Genomic DNA, 18,828 nt, shown 5'->3' with positions numbered 1-18,828 from the left:
CTATAAGAATGCATCAATAAACAATTATGAATACATTTAAAATGAATGAAAATAGCCTCAGCAAAGAAAATATTGGTGAAGAAATAAAATGCATAAAGAGCCAAATGGAAATATTATAACTGAAATGAAAAGCTCAATGCACAGGCTCAACAACAGAATGGAGGCTACAAAGGCACGAATCAGTGAAATGAAGACCAAAGAATAGAAGTGACCAAATCTGAACAGAAAGAAAACACTCTGAAAAAAAAAATAAATAAAAACACCTCAGAGACCTGCGGGGCTATAACAAAAGAGCTAACATTAGTGTCACTGGAGTCCCAGAAGGAAGGGAGACAGCAGGGGGGGACTCAAAAAATAATTGAAGAAATAGCTGGAAAATATTCACTTCTCACGCAGGTCTCAAGGCCCCAACCACCAAAAAGACACTGTTTTGTTTTGTTTTGACTTTTTTTTTAATTAAACTATACTTGATTTACAATATTGTGCCAATTTCCACTGTATAGCAAAGTAACCCAGTCATATATATATGTATATGTCTGTGTGTGTATATATATACAAATAGGCAGAGGACTTCCCATCGTGGCTCAGCAGTAATAAACCCAACTAGTATCCATGAGGACGTGGGTTCGATCCCTGGCCTCACTCAGCGGGTTAAGAATCCAGTCATGCCATGAACTGCCCCGATCCCACATTGCTGTGGCTGTGGTATAGGCTGGCAGCTGCAGCTCCAATTGGACCCCTAGCCTGGGAATTTCCATATGCCGTGGGTGCAGCCCTAAAAAGCAAATAGCAACAACACAAAACAAAACAAAACAAATACCACGCTACATTTTTTCATAATAATGATAATAATTAGGAAAAACGTGCAGAAGCATCTGATCCCTCTCAAAGCTGCGAGCCTGCTTCCTTTTTTGTGGTGGAGGATACAAGATGCAGCAATTAGTCCTTTCCCTTGGAGGAGATATCCTGGCATGCCCTTGATTAATGGATTCCATAACACCTTATCAGAGTGGCAGTTCCCTGAATCTTCAGAGGTTACTTCCCACCATCTGGAGTGCCTGTGTCTGACCAAGGCCTCCAGGGTGCTCGCCATGATATGCTTGTCTTGCTCAACCAGCATGATGTCAGCAGTACAGAGGAGAATCGGGGTGTTCTGCATGGTGTACAGAAGGTCCAGATATCTTCAAACGATATTATGATATGGAGTTCCCATCATGGCTCAGGGGTTAATGAATTCGACTAAGAACCATGAGGTTGCGGGTTCGATCCCTGGCCTTGCTCAGTGGGTTCAGGATCCGGCGTTGCCTTGAACCGCTTCTGTGACACATGGAGTTTCCCAGGCTAGGGGTCAAATCAGAGCTGTAGCTGCCGGCCTACACCACAGCCACAGCAACACAGGATCCGAACCACGTCTGCGACCTACGTCACAGCTCACGGCAATGCCCAATCCTTAACCCACTGAGCAAGGCCAAGGATGGAACCTGCATCCTCATGGTTGCTAGTCAGATTAGTTAACCACTGAGCCACAATGGGAACCCCTGGGATGGAATTCTAATATGGAATTCACCATACTGACAAACGTAAAAAAAAAAAATCTTCTCAATAGATGCAGAGAAAAGTATCTGACAAAATCTAACATTTATTCCTGGTTTAAAAAAGTCTCAGCAAACTAGGATTGGAAGGGAATCTTCTCAACATGATAAAAGGCATGCATTAAACGTAACTGCTGGGAGTTCCCACTGTGGCTCAGTGGTAAGGAACCCAGCTAGTATCCATGAGGATGCATGTTCAATCCCCGGCCTCGCTCAGTGGGTTAAGGATTGGGCATTGCCGTGAGCTGTGCCCAAGGATCTGGCATTACCATGAGCTGTGGTGTAGCTGGCAGCTGCAGCTCCGATTCCAACCCCTAGCCTGGGAAATTCCACATGCTGTGGGGCGACCCTAAAAAAAAAGGCAGAAAAAAAAACCTAACAGCTCACATCAAACCGAATGTTTCCCTCTTAAAATCAGGAACAAGTCAAAGAAACCCATTCTTACCACTCCTGTTTGGGGGTTCTTATGTTTCTTTGATCTACAGATTTATGTATCTCACCCAGCTTGGGGAGGTTTCAGCCATTGTTACTTAATAATGTAAAGGAATAATAAAAGTATCCCTATTTACAGGTGACATGATCATCTACGCAGAAAATCCTAAGGAATCTATTTTTTTAAAAAAACTCTTAGAGAAGTTCCCTGGTAGCTCAGCGAATTAAGGGTCCAGTGTTGTCACTGCTGCAGCTCTGGTTACTGCTGTGGCATGGTTTGATCCCCAGTCCAGGAACTTCCACATGCCTTGTGTGGACAAAAAAATAAATAAATAATGGAGTTCCCGACGTGGCGCAACAGGATCAATGGCGTCTCTGTGGCAGCAGGAGTGTGGGTTCCATCCCTGGCCCAGCACAGTAGTTTAAGGATCCAGCATTGCTGCAGCTATGGGATAGGTCACAGATCCAGCTTGGATTCAATCCCTGGCCTGGAAATGCCATATGCAGCAACACAGCCCCAAAAGAAAAATAAATAAAAATTAAAAATTAAAATTAAAAAAACTCCGAGAACTAATAAACAAGTTTAGCAAGGTCAGAAGACTTGAGATCAATACACAATATTCAATCATACTACATTGTCCTAGCAATGAACTACTGGAACATGAATTTTTTAAAAATAGTAACTGCATTAGTTTGCTGGGATTGCCACCATCTAGGTAGCTAAAAGAACAGAAATTTATTTTCTCACAGTTCTAGCTGTGAAATCCAAGATCAAGGTGTTTGAAGATTTGGTTACTCCTGGTCATCTCTTCTTGTTTTTGTTTGTTTTTGTCTTTTTAGAGCTGCACCTGCAGCGTGTGGAGGTTCCCAGGCTAGGGGTCCAATCGGACCTGTAGCCACTGGCCAGCACCACAGCCACAGCAATGCCAGATCTGAGCCCTGCCTGTGACCTACACCACAGCTCCCGGCAATGCTGGATGCTTAACGCACTAAGCAAGGCCAAGGATCGAACCTGCGTCCTCATGGATATTAGCCAGGTTCATTAACCACTGAGCACCCGATGGTGCTCCCCTCCCTGGTTTATTGATGGATGCCTTTTCACTGTGTCCTCACATGGCCTTTTCTCTAGGCCTGCGTGTCCCTGGTTTCTCTCCCTCTTTTTTATAAGGACACGAGTCATATTGGACCAGGGCCCATCCATCTGTCCTCATTTAACCTTAATTACCTTTCAAAGTCTTTATCTCCAAACACAGAAACATTCTGAGGTTTGTTGGGGGGAAGACTTCAACCTATAAATTTGAGGGAGACACAACTCAGCCCAGACAGTACTGTTTACAATAGCTCCAAAAAAATGAAATACATAGATATAAATCTAACAAAACATATGAGGATCTGTACACTAGAAACTACAGAATGCTAATGAAAGCAATCAAAGAAAAATTAGTAAAAAGGAAAAACGTACTGTGTATATGGATTTGAAAACATAGTATGTTTAAAATATATATTCTCCCCCAAATTAACCAATAAATTTAATGCAATTCCAATCAAAATCCCAGCAGGGAGTTCCCATGGTGGCGCAGTGGTTAACGAATCCGACTAGGAACCATGAGATTGCGGGTTCGGTCCCGCCCTTGCTCAGTGGGTTAACGATCCGGCGTTGCCGTGAGCTGTGGTGTAGGTTGCAGACATGGCTCGGATCCCCAGTTGCTGTGGCTCCGGCGTAGACCGGCAGCTACGGCTCCGATTCGACCCCTAGCCCGGGAACCTCCGTATGCTGCGGGAGCAGCCCAAAGAAATAGCAAAAAAACAAAAAACAACAACAACAAAAAAATCCCAGCAGGGTTCTTTGTAGGTACAGACAAGCTAAATCTAAAATGTATATAGAAAGGTAAAGACAATAGAATAGCCAAAACAATTTTGAAAAAGGAAAACATAGACGTGGAATTCACATTAGCCTATTTTTGTAGAGTTTTTTAATCAATGTTTTAATTGTAAAATTTAGCAGTTTTAAGTGTACAGTCAGTGATATCAAGTACATTCACCACATAATGATGGAAGTATGATTTCCAAAACTTTTTTTATCATCCCAAACAGGAACATCTACCTATTAAGTTATAACTCCCCTTTCTCCTTACCCTCAGTCCTTGTAACCTGTATTTTTTTTTTTTTTTTTTTTTTTGGCCGCCCCAGAGCATCTGGCATTCCCAGGCCCAGGGATCAGATCCCAGCCACAGCTTAGGCTTAGCTTGCAACACCATATCCTTAACCCATTGTGCTGGCTGGGAATTAAACCTGAGTCCCAGAGTTCCCAAGATATCTCTGATCCCATTACAACACAGTGGGAACACCATTTTTAATTTTGTTTAATTTCTTTTTTTTTTTTTTTTTTTTGTCTTTTTGCCATTTCTTGGGCCACTCTTGCAGCATATGGAGGTTCCCAAGCTAGGGGTCAAATCGGAGCCATAGCCACCGGCCTATACCAGAGCCACAACAACTCGGGATCCAAACCGTATCTGCCACCTACACCACAGCTCACGGAAATGCCGGATCCTTAACCCACTGAGCAAGGCCAGGGATCGAACCCACAACCTCATGGTTCCTAGTTGGATTCGTTAACCACTGGGCCACGACGGGAACTCCAATTTTGTTTAAATTTTATGTAATTTTAAAGTTACTCTCTATTTATAGTTATTACAAAACATTCCTTATGTTGTACAATACATCCCTGAACCTATCTTAGAGCCAATAGTTTGTACCTCTCACATTCACATGCCTATATTGTCCCTCCCCCAAACCAGTAACCACTTGTTTGTTCTCTATATCTGTGGGTCCACTTTTATGTTATATTCACTAGTTTGTCGTATTTTTTCGATTCTACATATAAGCGATATCATACAGTATTTCTCTTTCTCTGATTTATTTCATTTAGCATAATGCTCTCTCAGCCCCTCTACATTGCTGCAAATGGTGAAAATTTTGTTCCTTTTTTATGACTGAGTAGTATTCCACTGTGTATGTGTGCGTGCGTGCGTGCATGTGTGTGTGTGTGTGTGTGTGTGTGTGTGTGTGTGTGTGTACATATACATACATATATACTTTTTTTTTTTGCCTTTGTCTTTTTAGGGCCCCACCTGCAGCATATGGAGATTCCCATGCTAGGGGTCAAATCAGAGCTGTTGTTGCCAGCCTATGCCACACCCACAGCATGCTGGATCCAATCTGTGTCTGTGACTTACACCACAGCTCACAGCAACACCAGATCCTTAACCAACCAGGTAAGGCCAGGGATAGAACCTGCATCCTCATGGATGCTAGTCAGGTTCATTAACCCTTGAGCCACGACGGGAACTCCTTCATACATATATACATATATATATACATATACATAAACATCTTCTTTATCCATTCATCTGTTGATGGACACAGGTTGTTTCCATGTCCTAACAATTATAAATAATATTACTGTGAATATCGGGGTGCATGTATCTTTTTTTTTTTTTTTGTCTTTTTGCTATTTCTTTGGGCCGCTCCCGCGGCATATGGAGGTTCCCAGGCTAGAGGTCGAATCGGAGCTGTAGCCGCCAGCCTACGCCAGAGCCACAGCAACGCGGGATCCGAGCCGGGTCTGCAACCTACACCACAGCTCACGGCAACGCCGGATCGTTAACCCACCGAGCAAGGGCAGGGACCGAACCCGCAACCTCATGGTTCCTAGTCGGATTCGTTAACCACTGCGCCACGACGGGAACTCCTATGTATCTTTTTGAACAAACTTTGTTGTTTATCCATCCTGTATATACTAGTTTGTACCTGCTAATCCCAAACTCCCAATCCTTCCCTCCCTCTACCCCACCCCCTTGGCAACCACAAGTCTGTTCCCTATGTCTGTGAGTCTGTTTCTGTTTTGTAGATAGGTTAATTTGTACCATATTTTAGATTCCACACTTAAGTTATATGATACATTTAACTTTCTCTCTCTGACTTACTTCGTTCAGTGTGATAATCTCTAGGTCTATCCATGTTGCTGCAAATGGCATTATTTCATTCTTTTTTATGGCTGAGTAGTAGTCCATTGTGATACCACAGAATGCCACATCTTCTTTATCCATTCGTCTGTCAATGGACATTGAGGTTATTTCCACGTCTTGGCTATTTTAAACAGTGTGATTATGAATATAAGGGTGTGTATATCTTTTCAAATTATAGTTTTGTCTGGGTATATGCCCAGGAGTAGGACAGCTGGATTATATAGCAACCCTATTTTAGTCTTTTTGAAGAAATTCCATGTTATTTTCCATAATGGCTGCACCAATTTACATTCCCACCAACAGTGCAAGAGGGTTCCCTTTTCTCCATACCCTCTCCAGCATTTATTATTTGTAGACTTTTTAATGATAAACATTCTGACTGGTGTGAGGTAATATCTCATTGTAGTTTTGATCTGCATTTCTCTGATAATTAGCAATGTTAGGCATCTTTTCATGTGCCTATTGGCCATCTGCATGTCTTCTTTGGAGAAATATCTGTTTATGTCCTCTGCCCATTTTTTATTGGATTGTTTATTATTTATTATCGAATTGTAGGAGCAGTTTGTATATTTTGGACATTAATTCCTTGTCAGTTGCTTCATTTGCAAATATTTTTTCCTAGTCCATTGTTATCTTTTCATTTCGTTTATGGTTTCCTTTGCTGTGCAAAAGCTTCTAAGTTTGATTAGGTTCCATTTGTTTAGTTTTTCTTTTTTTTTTCCTTTTCCTTTTCTTTTTTCTTTTTCTTTTTCTTTTTAGGGCTTCACCCGTGACATATGGAAGTTCCCAGGCTAGGGGTCGAATCAGAGCTACAGCTTCTGGCCTACGCCACAGCAACATGGGATCTGAGCCACATCTGCAAACTACACCGCAGCTCATGGCAATGCTGGATTGCTGACCCACTGAACAAGGCCAGAGATGGGACCCATGACCTCATGGTTCCTAGTCGGATTCGTTAACCACTGAGCCACGACAAGAACTCCTCTCCGTTCTACTTTTGATGGACTTTTGGGTTGATTCCAATTTGTATCTATTACAAATAAAGTTGCTGTACTTTTGTGTACTTTTCTGCACATGTGCAAGGGTTTCCCTTTAGTATGTAATATATATTGTACACCCAGGAATAGGAGCATGTGTGCCTTCAGTTTTACTAGATTATATTGAAATGTTCTTCATCTTATCATATGTGAAGTGCAATGCAAAGGCAAACACCTCTAATGACACACGGTACAACACAAATAAGTGATTACAGGAAGGAACTTCTGGGCAAAGAGTTGGGTTCATCCATATAATGCCCCAAATTCCCATTATCCAAAAGATGGCTTGGTGGGCAAGGAAGGGCTGACCTGTTTTGTTTGTTCGTTTGTTTTGCTTTTTATGGCCATACCCATGGCATATGGACGTTCCCAGGCTAGGGGTCGAATCAGAGCTGTCGCTACTGGCCTACACCACAGCCACAGCAACTCCAGATCTGAGCCGCGTCTGCAACCTACACCAAGCTCATGGCAATGCCGGATCCTTAACCCACTGAGCAAGGCCAGGGATCGAACCTGCATCCTCATGGACGCTAGTCAGATTCGTTAACCACTGAGCCACAACAGAAACTCCCTGATCTCACTGTTAAAAGAGCTCAGGGAGGGGGCCTCATCCTCACTCCACTTTACATATTTATGAGGAAGATAGAAGGAACCTGGGAATCCTGTGACAACTATGTAACAGAGGGAACTTTCTGGTCAGGGAAATGTCTTGCTAGAAGCAGGAGAAATCCAGAGCTTGAGTTTACAAGCCTTTTCAGTTATGCTGAACTAGCAGTTTCTAGGCTACCCCAGGGAGAAGGGAAAGATTCACTGGAAACTTCCAGTAGACAAGCCTGGGTGTGTTCAGTCATATCATTATATAATGTCCCTTTCCGTCTCTGGTAAGTTTCTTTGTCCCAAAGTCAACTTTATCTGATACTAAGTGAACCACACCTACTTTCCTCTGATTAATGTTTGCCTGACACATCTTTTTTTTAATTCTTTTACTTTCAAGGTGATTATATCTTCACACTTGAAGTGAACTTGTTATAATACATAGTTGCCTTACGTCTTTTAATCTACTTTGCCAACAAACTGTGCACTTATGTGTACTTTTCATTATATATGTTAAACTTTGATAAATAAAAACTTTTTTTTTTTTTGGAAAAAAATGATGCTGTACAAGAAGCACTGGAGGCCGGGAGAAAAGAGCAGGGAGTGGAGGAGTGGCACTAAACCTCTTGTGGTGATCTGTGATTGAAAATATGAGAGAGAGTAGAATTTCCCATTGTGGCTCAGTGGGTTAAGGACCCAGTGTTGTCTCTGTGAGGATGTGGGTTTGATCCCTGGCCTTGCTCAGTGGGTTTTGAATCTGGCTTGCTACAAGTTGCAGCACAGGACACAGCTGCAGCTCAGATCCAGTGTTGCCATGGCTGTGACGCAGGCCACAGCTGCAGCTCTGACTTGACCCCTAGCCTGGAAACTTCCATCTACTGCTGGTGCAGCCATGAAAGGAAGGAAAGAAGGAAGAGAGGGAGGGAGGGGGAGAGAGATGGAGAAAGAAAGAACGAAAGAACGAACAAATGAACGGAAGGAAGGAAGGAAGGAAGGAAGAAAGAAAGAAAGAAAGAAAGAAAGAAAGAAAGAAAGAAAGAAAAAAAGAAAGAGAGAGAGAGAGAGAAAGAGAGAGAGGGAGGGAGGGAGGGAGAGATAGAGGGAGGGAAGGAGAAGGGGGGAGGGAAAGAGAAGGGGAGGGGAGGGGAGAAAGAAATTTGAGAAAGAGGCAGCGATAGACACCTTGAGAAAAGACAACAGCCCAGCACTAGGCAAAGCTTACATGACAGGCTACATGGATGTCTTTGTACCATATTTTGCCTGTTAGTATTTGCCCCATTCCTGTCCTTACAAGCTCTCCTCTGACTTGCAGGGGGCTTAAGAGCCTGGAAACTACATTTTATGGGCTTCTTTGCAAACTAAGTTACAGTTAGTTTTGCCAGTGGACCTCACAGGTTGGAGATTAGAAAGTGGAAGGAAGGGAGAAATTTTCCTACTTCTGGCTCTAACCACGGCAGGCGACCACAAGGGATCCCAGCTGTCTGTAGGCTTCAGCAGCAGCACCAGCTTCAGCAAACACAGGCTTATAAACACCAGAACCAAGGGTGTTATCAGCTTCCTGATTTCTAAGTAAAACTCTCTGTTTCCTTTTGCCCAGCCGGCTCTTCCAACACCTTCACATCCAATGTCTAGCATTAAATTTCCCTCTTCTTGAAATACCTAGAGTGAGTTGTTTTCCTGGCAAGATACTGACTGACATAACTTCCCCTTCAGTCTGAAAGAAACTAATCAAATCCTCTCATTTGGAGCTCCCGTCATGGCGCAGCAGAAGCAAATCCAACTAGGAACCATGAGGTCAAGGGTTCGATCCCTGGCCTCGCTCAGTGGGTTGAGGATCCAGCATTGCCATGAGCTGTGGTGTAGGTTGCAGACGCGTCTCAGATCCCACATTGCTGTGGCTGTGGTGTAGGCCAGCCGCTGTACCTCTGATTAGACCCCTAGCCTGGGAACCTACATATGCCGTGAGCACAGCCCTAAAAAGTGCAGTGGGGGGGGGGAACCGGCCTCTCTTTTACCAACACTCTCCAAAAATAGCTGGTGAAGCAAATGCAAATGCTTTCAGCTGCTCTAACTTTGGTTCTCTCCTTCTCAGAGCTGTCCCTGTCCATCCCCCCAAGCTTGCCCCCCCCCATCGCCTCTCTGGCATCCCGTTTGAGCTGCAGCTCTGTACTTCACTCCCATGGGTGCAACTCCCATCTCTGCTCCCATAGCAGCCGGCTTCCACCGTGGCACACCTCGCTCTGTACTCCACTGTCCCCTCTCTTAACTGGGAGCCCCAAGAGGTTGATGGGCACTATTTATCCTTGACTTCTTGCATGCCTGGCACTGAGCAGATGCTTACAAAATGTTTAACAGCCACATAGAGGCACCTGCTGCAGAAGTTGATGGGGTGATGAGTGCTCAGCCACGCTCTAGTTCATGAAAAATCCAGATGGCATCCTCTCTCCACGCTGTTTTCCAAAAGTCAACTGATGAGAGTATGCAAGTATGTGCAGGATAAGATGGGAGAAGAGGGGAAGCTGAGGCCCAGCCCATCGGGAAGGACCTGGGACACAGAGATCACAGGAAGATTGGCTGAGGGGCCAAAGTAGCTTTAATGAGCCCGAGCACCTTTACTCCCACTTTGTCCCTCCCTCCCCACTCTGTGTCCCCTCCTTCAGTTCTGGACAGGTCCAGCCTGCCCAAGGCTCTGGGGTTCTTCAGCTGGAGATGTTAATCCTTCTGTCCCCTGAGCCGCTCCAGCCGCCTCCGAAGGTCTGGGGGCACTTTGGCCCCAGCTGCCAGCAGTTCGCGAAGTCTCTGTTTGGGAGTCTTGGTGAGGTGGAAATTGCAGGGCACAGGGCCCTCTTCAAAGGTGACCCGGCAACTCCGTGTCACTGTGTGGTAGCCCTCAGCACTGGCGGTCACCATGTAGTCCCCTGGGGTCAGCAGACGCCAATAATCCCCGCCCCAGGCTGAGAGGAGTGAAGGGCAAGATGAGAGTCCAGGGATCCTCAGCTCCCGACCCAGGCTAAAGCCCCCCACTTCCACCGCCCCCTCCCCACAACGCACCGGTTGTTACATCATGGTTAATCCCATCCACGGCAATGACAGCATCAGCAATCCCGAGCTCTGTGTCTTTGTCCCTCACAACTCCCGCAATGCCCATGCGCACCTGTGTGGGAAAAGCTTATCAACAGCCTTTCCCTTATGCATGAAAATGTGATCTCGAGTCCATTTTCTGGCCCTGTTCCCCCCCAAATCTGATAGAGGTGAAAGGCCTACTCTGCTCCGAGCTGACAATAGGCTGGTGAAAATATCCCCTGATAAATGGTTCCTGTTGTGACTCAGTGGGTTAAGAACCCAACATAGGAGTTCCCCTTGTGGCACAGTGGTTAACGAATCCGACTAGGAACCATGAGGTTGCGGGTTCGGTCCCTGGCCTTGCTCAGTGGGCTGGGGATCTGGCGTTGCCGTGAGCTGTGGTGTAGGTTGCAGACACGGCTCGGATCTCACCTTGCTGTGGCTCTGGCGTGGGCCGGTGGCTACGGCTCTGACTAGACCCCTAGCCTGGGAACCTCCATGTGTTGCGGGAGCGGCACTAGAAAAGACAAAAAGACAAAAAAAAAAAAAACCGACATAACATTCCTGAGGACATGGATTTGATCCCTGTCCTTGTTCAGTGGGTGAAGGATCCAGCATTGCCATGAGCTCGGGCATAGGTCGCACATGCGGCTCAGATCCGGTGTTGCCATGGCTGTGGCACAGATCACAGCTGCAGTTCCAATTTGACCCCTAGCTTGGGAATTTCCATGTGCCACAGATGTGGCCTTAAAAAATAAATAAACAGAAAATAAATAAATTGCATCTAGACTAGGAGAACTTTTAACTGGCAAGAGGTCGTATCTTTGGGCTTCCCCAAGGGCAATGGCTCTTGCTATTGGGCTTGTCTTTTAGAACCCTTGAAAATGATACTCATGGAGCCACTCCAAGGGACTTGCGTTCCTGTGGAAAGTGAAGAGTCTATGCCAGGGCACTTCCTGCACTTGCATAATCGGAGTCTCTTCTGAAAACGGCTCTGGGTCGACTCCATGGACCACTGCCTAGACTGCTGTCAGGTCTATTCCTACCCGCTGACAATGTCTGAAACAGCCCTGCTGGCACGCTGTGCTTCCTGTCCTATATCCCTCCAAGTCAACCCAATGCCAAGTGTGACCCATGGCACCTGTGAGTCAGAATGCTCCGCCTGACCTTAGGAGAACCTCCTGTCGGGAGCTGCAACCAACGGAGGACAGGTCAGGAGCGCCTCCGGCAGGCCGGGGGTGGGGGGATTCGGGTCTGACCTGTTCCAGGTAGGTGAGAAGGGCATCCTTGTTATTCTCCCACTCCTGGGGCAGCTCGTTCTCATGAGGGAACTTGTCACAGGACAGCTCTACAGTGACCTCAAAGCAGTTGGTGTGTAGGTAGCTGAAGTCATTCATGCCTAGGGTACCACAGACACCGGAGCCTAAGGGGATGGGATGGCGGCCCCGCCCTCCTCATGCCCTCCTCTGGGAGACACTTCCTGGTGACAACTGACACTAGCGCGCTGTATGTGACTGTCTGACTGGGGGCAGCGTTATGGGGACAGGGCTAGCCCCACCCTCAGGCACATACTCCCAGGCACAGTATGCCAGTCAGCCCCGTTGATGACATTGCCATATGAGGAGAAGTCCTGGCTGTGGCAGGGTCGGCGATCTGGGTCCTGCATGGCCCGATTAGTGCCTGCATAAACAGTGCTGAGCCAGCGAAACACGGCCTCATCCGGGGTGGGCGTGAGTTCTCGGGCAGCCCACGGAGTCCGAGTCATGTCGAAGGGGTAGGACACCACGAGCTCACCCCCGTGGAGGTTGGCGCTTAACACGAAAGGGATCCGCTCCATCCACTTGATCACGGCCCGTGTTTCAGGAGCCACCTGGACGAGGGCAGGTCAGGAGGCACAGAGACAGAGACAAAGGCCCCCATCTCTGCCCCCAAAATACTCACAGTGGCATTGGGCAGGGTGTAGTAAGTGGGCAGTGGCAGGTGATGGTTCGGGACAGTGTCAGGTACCAGCCCATCGTCCTCTGCTTCCCACAGCGGTGTGTTGAGGTCAGCAAAATTATGGTTAAGGTCAATGCCCTGGTGGTTCCAGCGGCCCTCTGCCCAGCCCACCAGCTCTGAGCCCTGCCAAGGATGAGGTCTGTTCAAGCCCAGCAGTCTCTGGGCACCAGGGCAGAAGGAGCAGGCTGGCCCTTGTGCCAAGTGGCTCACCCGGCGGAAGGCAGTCTCATAGCCATCGGGGTTCATGGAGGGCAGCAGGTGAATGCGCATTTCAGTGAGCAGCCGGGTCACTCTCGGGTCCCCTCTCAGGAACTCGTGGCACAGGAACTGCATGAGGAGCAGGAGCAACTCCCGCCCGAGGGCCTCATTCCCATGCATGCCAGCCACGTAGCGCACCTCGGGCTCTCCTAGGAGCACACAGGGGCTCGCGGCTGGCTCATGCCCATGCCCCCTCCCCCTGCCCGCCTCTCCCACCCCACCTGCCAGTACCCAGCTCATGCTCCCCAGGCTGGTCTGACATTTCCATCACATACAGCTTCAGGCCCTGATGGCTCTTCCCGATGCTGTAGACGCGGGTGATGTTGGGGCATTGCTCGTTCACCTGCTTCATCAGCTGGGGACGGAGGGTAGCAGAGGGCGGGGCATGGGGGGGGTCAGACCACCCAGGGCCAGGGAAGAACTTCAAAGGCCAGCGCGGCCCAGATGGGGACACGGCAACCCGGCACAGGAGGGGGCAGCGGCAGACCGCAAGGAAGGGTCAGAACAAGAGAGGTGCCATAACACGGGAAATCAGGGCAGTTCAGGAATCAACAAGAGAGTGAGATGGGGGAGGACGTGAGAGTGATAATCATAGCAAGTTATGGTCCGGGGAGCAGGGACCTGAGATGGGCAGAGCCTCCCTCCTGGATCATAGGGCTTACGTCTGACCTTCCTCATGGCTTTATAATCATGATGCCGGAAATCCAGTGGGTCGGAGGAGCCCAGCATAGGGACCTCAGGGAACAGGCTATTAGGATCTGGTAGAGGGCAAGTTCACAGTAAAGGGTGAGTTCACAGTGGAAGGGGCACCTTGCCCATCCAGCCCTCGTCTGACTGCCCACCTGAGACCGGGCAGGCCAGGATCTCTGCCCGGAGGCAAGCTGCACCTCCCTCGAGCCAGGTCTGGGGCAGCAGACGAATGAAGCGGGCCACCTGCGGCTCAGGCAGAAGGTTCATCACTGGTGTCTCCGGGTCCGAATTGGCAGGAAATACCTGGGGCATCAAGTCCTTTGTCATCAAGGGCAGCTTGAACCCCAGCAGCCTGGCCCAGGGCCCAGGGAAGGAGCTCAGGCCTGAGCTCACAGACAAACCCACCCTGGTGGGCCCAGCTGGAGACCTGCACTCCGTGTCAAACACAGACCCCGGCCCACAGCCTTTGCTGATGAGCAGCCCTAGGTAGCCACGCTTTCCAACTTGGTCCCCGTTCATCAGACCAATATGGCCATGCAACTCAGGAGCAGTCAATCCTGAAGCTGACCAGGACCCCACACTGCAGGGTGGGGTAAAAAGGGCTCCCCGAGACAGGGAAGCTGGAGCTGTGAGGTGAGGAGTGATGCAAGGACCATCGCCAGAAGGGGTGTTCCAGCAAGAGGCTGTGGCATGGAGGAAGCATTTAGGAAGGATAAAGCCATGGTCCAAAGCAGCCTGGCTCCCAAGGCTGCCTGCTGGGTGCCACCCATCCTGACAAAAACCCCCTTTCTCCTGGATGTCCAAGTGGGAGGCATCAGGGTCCTCAAAGGAGCCCCAGACCAGCCCAGTACCCTTCAGTGGGCCAGGAACCCAGCTCCCAGTATAGAGGGCCCAGCCACCACGGGACCTCTCACCGCGTCCATCCCACTGCTGCGGTTCTTACTCCCCCACCAGGTCCGACTGTCATTGCTGAACTGGACCTTGTATGATGTGACCCAGTCATACCTGGCAGGAAAGGTGGAGAGAGATCACGGGTGGCCCCTGGGACTCCCGCTCCAGCCCTTCTCAGTCTGCCTATGACTTTCCTGGCCTGGGGCTGGCCTGCCTCACCTCCAGATGGAGTTCCTGCCCTGTGTGATAACGCCCGAGAAGCGGGTGGGGTGTCTAGCGTCCACCTGAAGCCATGGCTCGGCGTCCTGCTGCTCAGCACACCAGGCCCCATCAAAAAGGTCACCATCCTCCAGGCCTGACTGTGGGCACAGGACAGAGTAACCAGAACCCTGGTTGGCCATAACAGAAGGTGGGAGGAGCAGGGGAGAAGGTCTTAGGGGCTGCCTTGCTGACCTGGATGTTGAGCCGTCCTCGGTGTGGTCCAAGACCAAAGGACTGGCTGCTAGATGCGTCCAACTGGTTATCTGAAACTCGCAGGGACTCCAGGCCCAAAGGGGGACAGCCTGGGACAGGAAGAGAGCAGTGAGCTGGGGCCAGAAAGAGAATGCTCAGGGCAGGTGGGAAGCTGGGCCTAAGCTTGCCATGTGATGGATGGACAGCCTGGGGGACCAAGAGCTATGTCAGTAGGTGCCCCCAGAGACTGCAAGTCCAGGCAGGGCCCCTGGAGCAGAGGTACCTGGTTCTTGCTTCTCGGGGAGGTCAAGGGTCCCTGCAGGGCTGGTGGTCACCGAAGGCCCGGCAGTGACTGGGGGTCTCGGGTGAGTTAGCTTCTTTCGCTTCTTCATGATGATCTTTTTCTTCTTGATGACTCGAATCCGTACATGGTGTTCTGAGGTCCCTGAGGACCAAAGAGGCAGAGCACCAGGGAAGGAAAGGAGGGCATGAAACCCCAGATGGAGAAATCTGCCAGCCCAAGAAAGCTGGCGAGGCCCACAACACATATCCAAGCACCTTAGCGTGGACTTAAAGACCCTCACAGTCTGACCCCAACCCATCTTTTCAGCCCTTTCCTTGGCTCCTTCTCCCCTTTGCCATGACTACATGCCTGGCCCTCACCAGTAGAGAGCTACGCTCTGTCACCAGGCTTGCTCCAAAGAGTTGAATTTGGCTCTTTACCTCCTTTTTTGCCTGGCTGTCCCCTCCCCTGTCATACCATCCCCCACCTTTGATTTTAGTGCCTCATTCCCGTTCTTCCTTTGCATCTTAGCCCTTCACAAGCTGCCTAAGCCTCCCTTTAAGGAGCCTCCCTTAGCTCCAGCCTCAGTCCGCTGCCCCAAAGCTTCTGGGCCACCCCCATGAGAGTTTCTGCGCCCTGGGCTGAGCTCTCCTGTCCTCAAATGCACGTCTGTCTGGGTGCTCAGGCTTTCCAGAGCTGGACCTGTGCCCTGCCTGTCCTTCAGCACAAAGCAGAGCACGGGACGGGTGCCCTGGGTTCCCCACCAACCCAGGCTTCACAGATACCCCCAGAACACACTGCACATGTTCGTATCTGGTGCCCTGTGCCTCTGTCCCTACTGTTTCCTTCTTGGCTGCCTTCCTCTTCAGCTCTTCCTTATTCAGAGCCACCTTCAGGACCAGTTCCACTTGCCTCTGCCCAGAAGCCCTCCTAGACTGCCAGCCCCTAGCTTTCCTCCTCCTCTCTAGCTCCACCTCAGAAAAGTTGGGAAGGCAGGCAGCCGTCCCCCTCCCTCCCCAGACGGCGCTCCCTTCCTCCAGGCGCGCTCCGCAGAGGGCTCTTCCTCCCTTCCTCTCTGCTTTCCTTCCAGCCTCAGCCTGCAAGCTCTTTCCCACACAGTCCCGCTCTGCGCCTTTTAGCCTCCTCGGTGCTCTCGTCTTCGCCTCCTCCCGGCTCTGGCCTCAGTTTCCTCATCCGAGAAAAGGGAAGGTTTGGGGCTGGAAGAGGCAGCATCCCACTGGCTCCACTCCCAGGACTGCTGACTCGCTCTGACCAGGAACTGGAGCTGCTGAGTCAGCAGCCATTGCACCGGGCAGGGAGTGTGTGTGTGTGTGTGTGTGTGTGTGAGTGTGCGCGCGTGGGGAAGGGTCACCACACAGGCACGGGGCGGGGAGTGTGGCGTGTGTGTCCGCGTGCTGGGGAAGGGTAGCCTCAGGGGGGCGGGGAGGGGGGCGGAGGGGTGGGACAACCGACTTGGGGGAGAAGCGGGCGGTGGGTCGAGAGCTCACCGTTCTCCTTCCCCGCGGGCGGCTCTGTCGGGCTGCTCCGCGGGGCCGGGCTCGGGACCGGGGCCTTGGTGGTCCCGGGCGGCGCCAAGCCCAGCACGGAGGCACTGGGCGCCCCCAGACTGACACCGACGGCAGGCGCAAAGGTGGCCAAGGCGAGCAGGAGACCCCACATGGCTGGGTCCAAGGCGAGAACGCTCGGGGCCCGCGACGGCGGCCGGTGGGTTCGCCTCTTCCTGCCGGGGCTCGGGAGCCCCCCGCCCCTTCCTGCCGCCGCCGCACGCCCCCTGCGGCCTCCGGCCCGCCCACAGCCCGCCAGCTGGCCTCGGACCCGGGAGCCGAGGGGAGGGGAGAGGAGGGGACGAGGGAGGGGACTGGAGGGAGGTGGGGTGGGGAGAGGAGGGGAGGGGAGGGGAGAGGAGGGGAGGGGAGGGGAGGGCCGGCCGGGCAGCCTCAAGTCTCTGCACCCATCCACCCAGCCCCTCCCCTCCCTCCCCTCCCACCCCCCCACTCATCCGCCTCGCTCCGGCCCGGCCCTTTACCGTCTGTAAAGCCCCCAGCACCCTGGATTCCACGTAATCCTGTGAGACTCCGTCCCACAGTGGGCACCTACTGTATACCATGCACCCTGCCTGGAGGTTTACCCGCGGTCCCTCAAGTAAGCTTCATTTTACAAATTGGTAAACTGAGGCTCGGGGCTGCTAACTGACTTAGCCTAGGTAGCGAAGCCGAGAACTTTGGGGGGGAAACTACAGCCCGAGAGGGATATCCAGAGCCAGAGCCCCTGCCAGGGTGGGTGGAACGGAAAGAAGGGCGAGGGGAAACTGAGACGGCGGCTGGGTTACGAGGTGAGGGAGGGCCGGCCCTCCAGGAATCCTTCTGAAAGACACCCTAGGGGGCCAGCCAGAGGAGGCGCTTCCCACCCCCCATCCCGGCGCCCCGCCTCTCCTTCTCTTCCTTTCCCGAGCCTTCCCCCCTCCTTTGCTCACCCGGCTGCCACGTTCCGGGGTTACATAACCCGAGGAGAGGAGCCCGTGCCGATACCCAGCGGGCTGGGGCCGGGGGTGGAGGAGGGAGAGACTTGATGCGCGTCCTGCGCTCCCCGCCTCACTCTCCTCCGGGAGCCGGCAGCCCTGAGTCTCTGCCCTGGAGACAGCCCGGATCCCGGGATTCCAGAGCGCAAGACCCTCTCCATCCCCCTCCGGGGGTCCCCTTTGGTTCCCCCACGCCAGGGTCGCCTCCCCAGGAGGAAGGAATTCTTTCACTGTGCGCCTCTGGCCAGTGCTTTGTCCTTGCCAGGAGTCCTCCAGAGAGACACCGCCAGCCCCATGCAGGAAGCGATGCCCAGAGGTGCCGGGAATTCTCTGGAGTGCCCGGGGCCCTGAACAAATGTTTTTTGAAAGGTCGTTATCCTTATGAACAATTTGAACTACCTCAAATCTGCACGTCAGCACCATTTTGGCTGCACTAGCTCGCAGGATCTCTCGAAAGAAATACGCGCTCCGGAATTAAGACCCACCCCCCAATTAAGAACGATCTTATAGACACGAGTCCCGGAGCTCCTCGAGGCATCTGGTCCACCCAATGCGCTCTGGGTAGAGAGCTCCCGAAAGGGAGTAACTGCGACAGAGCCCCCGCGTGTGCTGCCTTGGCGCGCCCCGCCTGGGCGCCACTGCCAGGTTCCGGGCACCAGGGGACGATTTAGAAAAACTCAAGGGGGCGCGCTGAAGCAGAGGGTCCCTGAAAGCGCCGGGCCGGGTCAGTGGCAGAAAGACGGTACTGCGGCTCCAGGCTTCGCGGAGGTAGGAGACCAGGAGAAGCTGTGATGGAGCTAGAACAGGGTCTGTAGAGGTCCTGAGGGCTGCTCCAGCTCCCGCCAAAACCCCATACGGGCTCCCCATATGCCCCTCTCCCCTCACCACTCTCTTTTGTACATCAACGTCTTCTAGATCTTTACTCCACCTGGGATCTTGTTAGAAATGCAGAATCGGGAGTTCCCGTCGT

The 18,828-nt window shown here is 51.1% G+C and overlaps 1 protein-coding gene and 1 long non-coding RNA gene across 2 annotated transcripts in view; both read right to left on the bottom strand.

The window, feature by feature from the left end:
- Positions 1-18,828, bottom strand: part of LOC146395233 (uncharacterized) — a 301,554-nt gene that overhangs the window by 108,432 nt on the left and 174,294 nt on the right. The window lies entirely within an intron of this gene.
- CPXM1 (carboxypeptidase X, M14 family member 1) lies at positions 10,259-17,072 on the bottom strand. Its single transcript, XM_003134333.5, has 14 exons — positions 16,828-17,072; positions 15,320-15,481; positions 15,037-15,146; positions 14,803-14,942; positions 14,607-14,697; positions 13,845-13,995; positions 13,672-13,760; positions 13,234-13,357; positions 12,955-13,151; positions 12,688-12,867; positions 12,319-12,616; positions 12,006-12,145; positions 10,735-10,837; positions 10,259-10,637 (listed from the first exon to the last, which is right to left on the bottom strand). The coding sequence occupies exons 1-14, from the start codon at positions 16,997-16,999 to the stop codon at positions 10,396-10,398; spliced, it is 2,199 nt and encodes a 732-aa protein (XP_003134381.1). The 5' UTR covers positions 17,000-17,072; the 3' UTR covers positions 10,259-10,395.

Source organism: Sus scrofa, chromosome 17, assembly GCF_054392235.1.
Source record: "Sus scrofa isolate SSC_HxYL_T2T_F1_AM1 chromosome 17, Sscrofa_HxYL_maternal_Yorkshire_Landrace_v2.0, whole genome shotgun sequence".
NCBI classification, from domain to species: Eukaryota; Metazoa; Chordata; class Mammalia; order Artiodactyla; family Suidae; genus Sus; species Sus scrofa.
The sequence above is the reverse complement of the archived record's forward strand: the minus strand, read 5'-3'. Positions and strand labels throughout refer to the sequence as shown.

What these genes read in the sequence shown, in the direction of transcription:
- CPXM1 (XM_003134333.5), bottom strand. Translation starts at nt 16,999, where the DNA reads ATGTGGGGTCTCCTGCTCGCCTTGGCCACCTTTGCGCCTGCCGTCGGT. An exon ending in GAGGACGGCTCAACATCCAG is followed by an intron (nt 14,943 to 15,036) that starts GTCAGCAAGGCA and finishes CTGTGCCCACAG; the next exon opens with TCAGGCCTGGAGGATGGTGA. An exon ending in GCCTGGGGAGCATGAGCTGG is followed by an intron (nt 13,152 to 13,233) that starts GTACTGGCAGGT and finishes GTGTGCTCCTAG; the next exon opens with GAGAGCCCGAGGTGCGCTAC.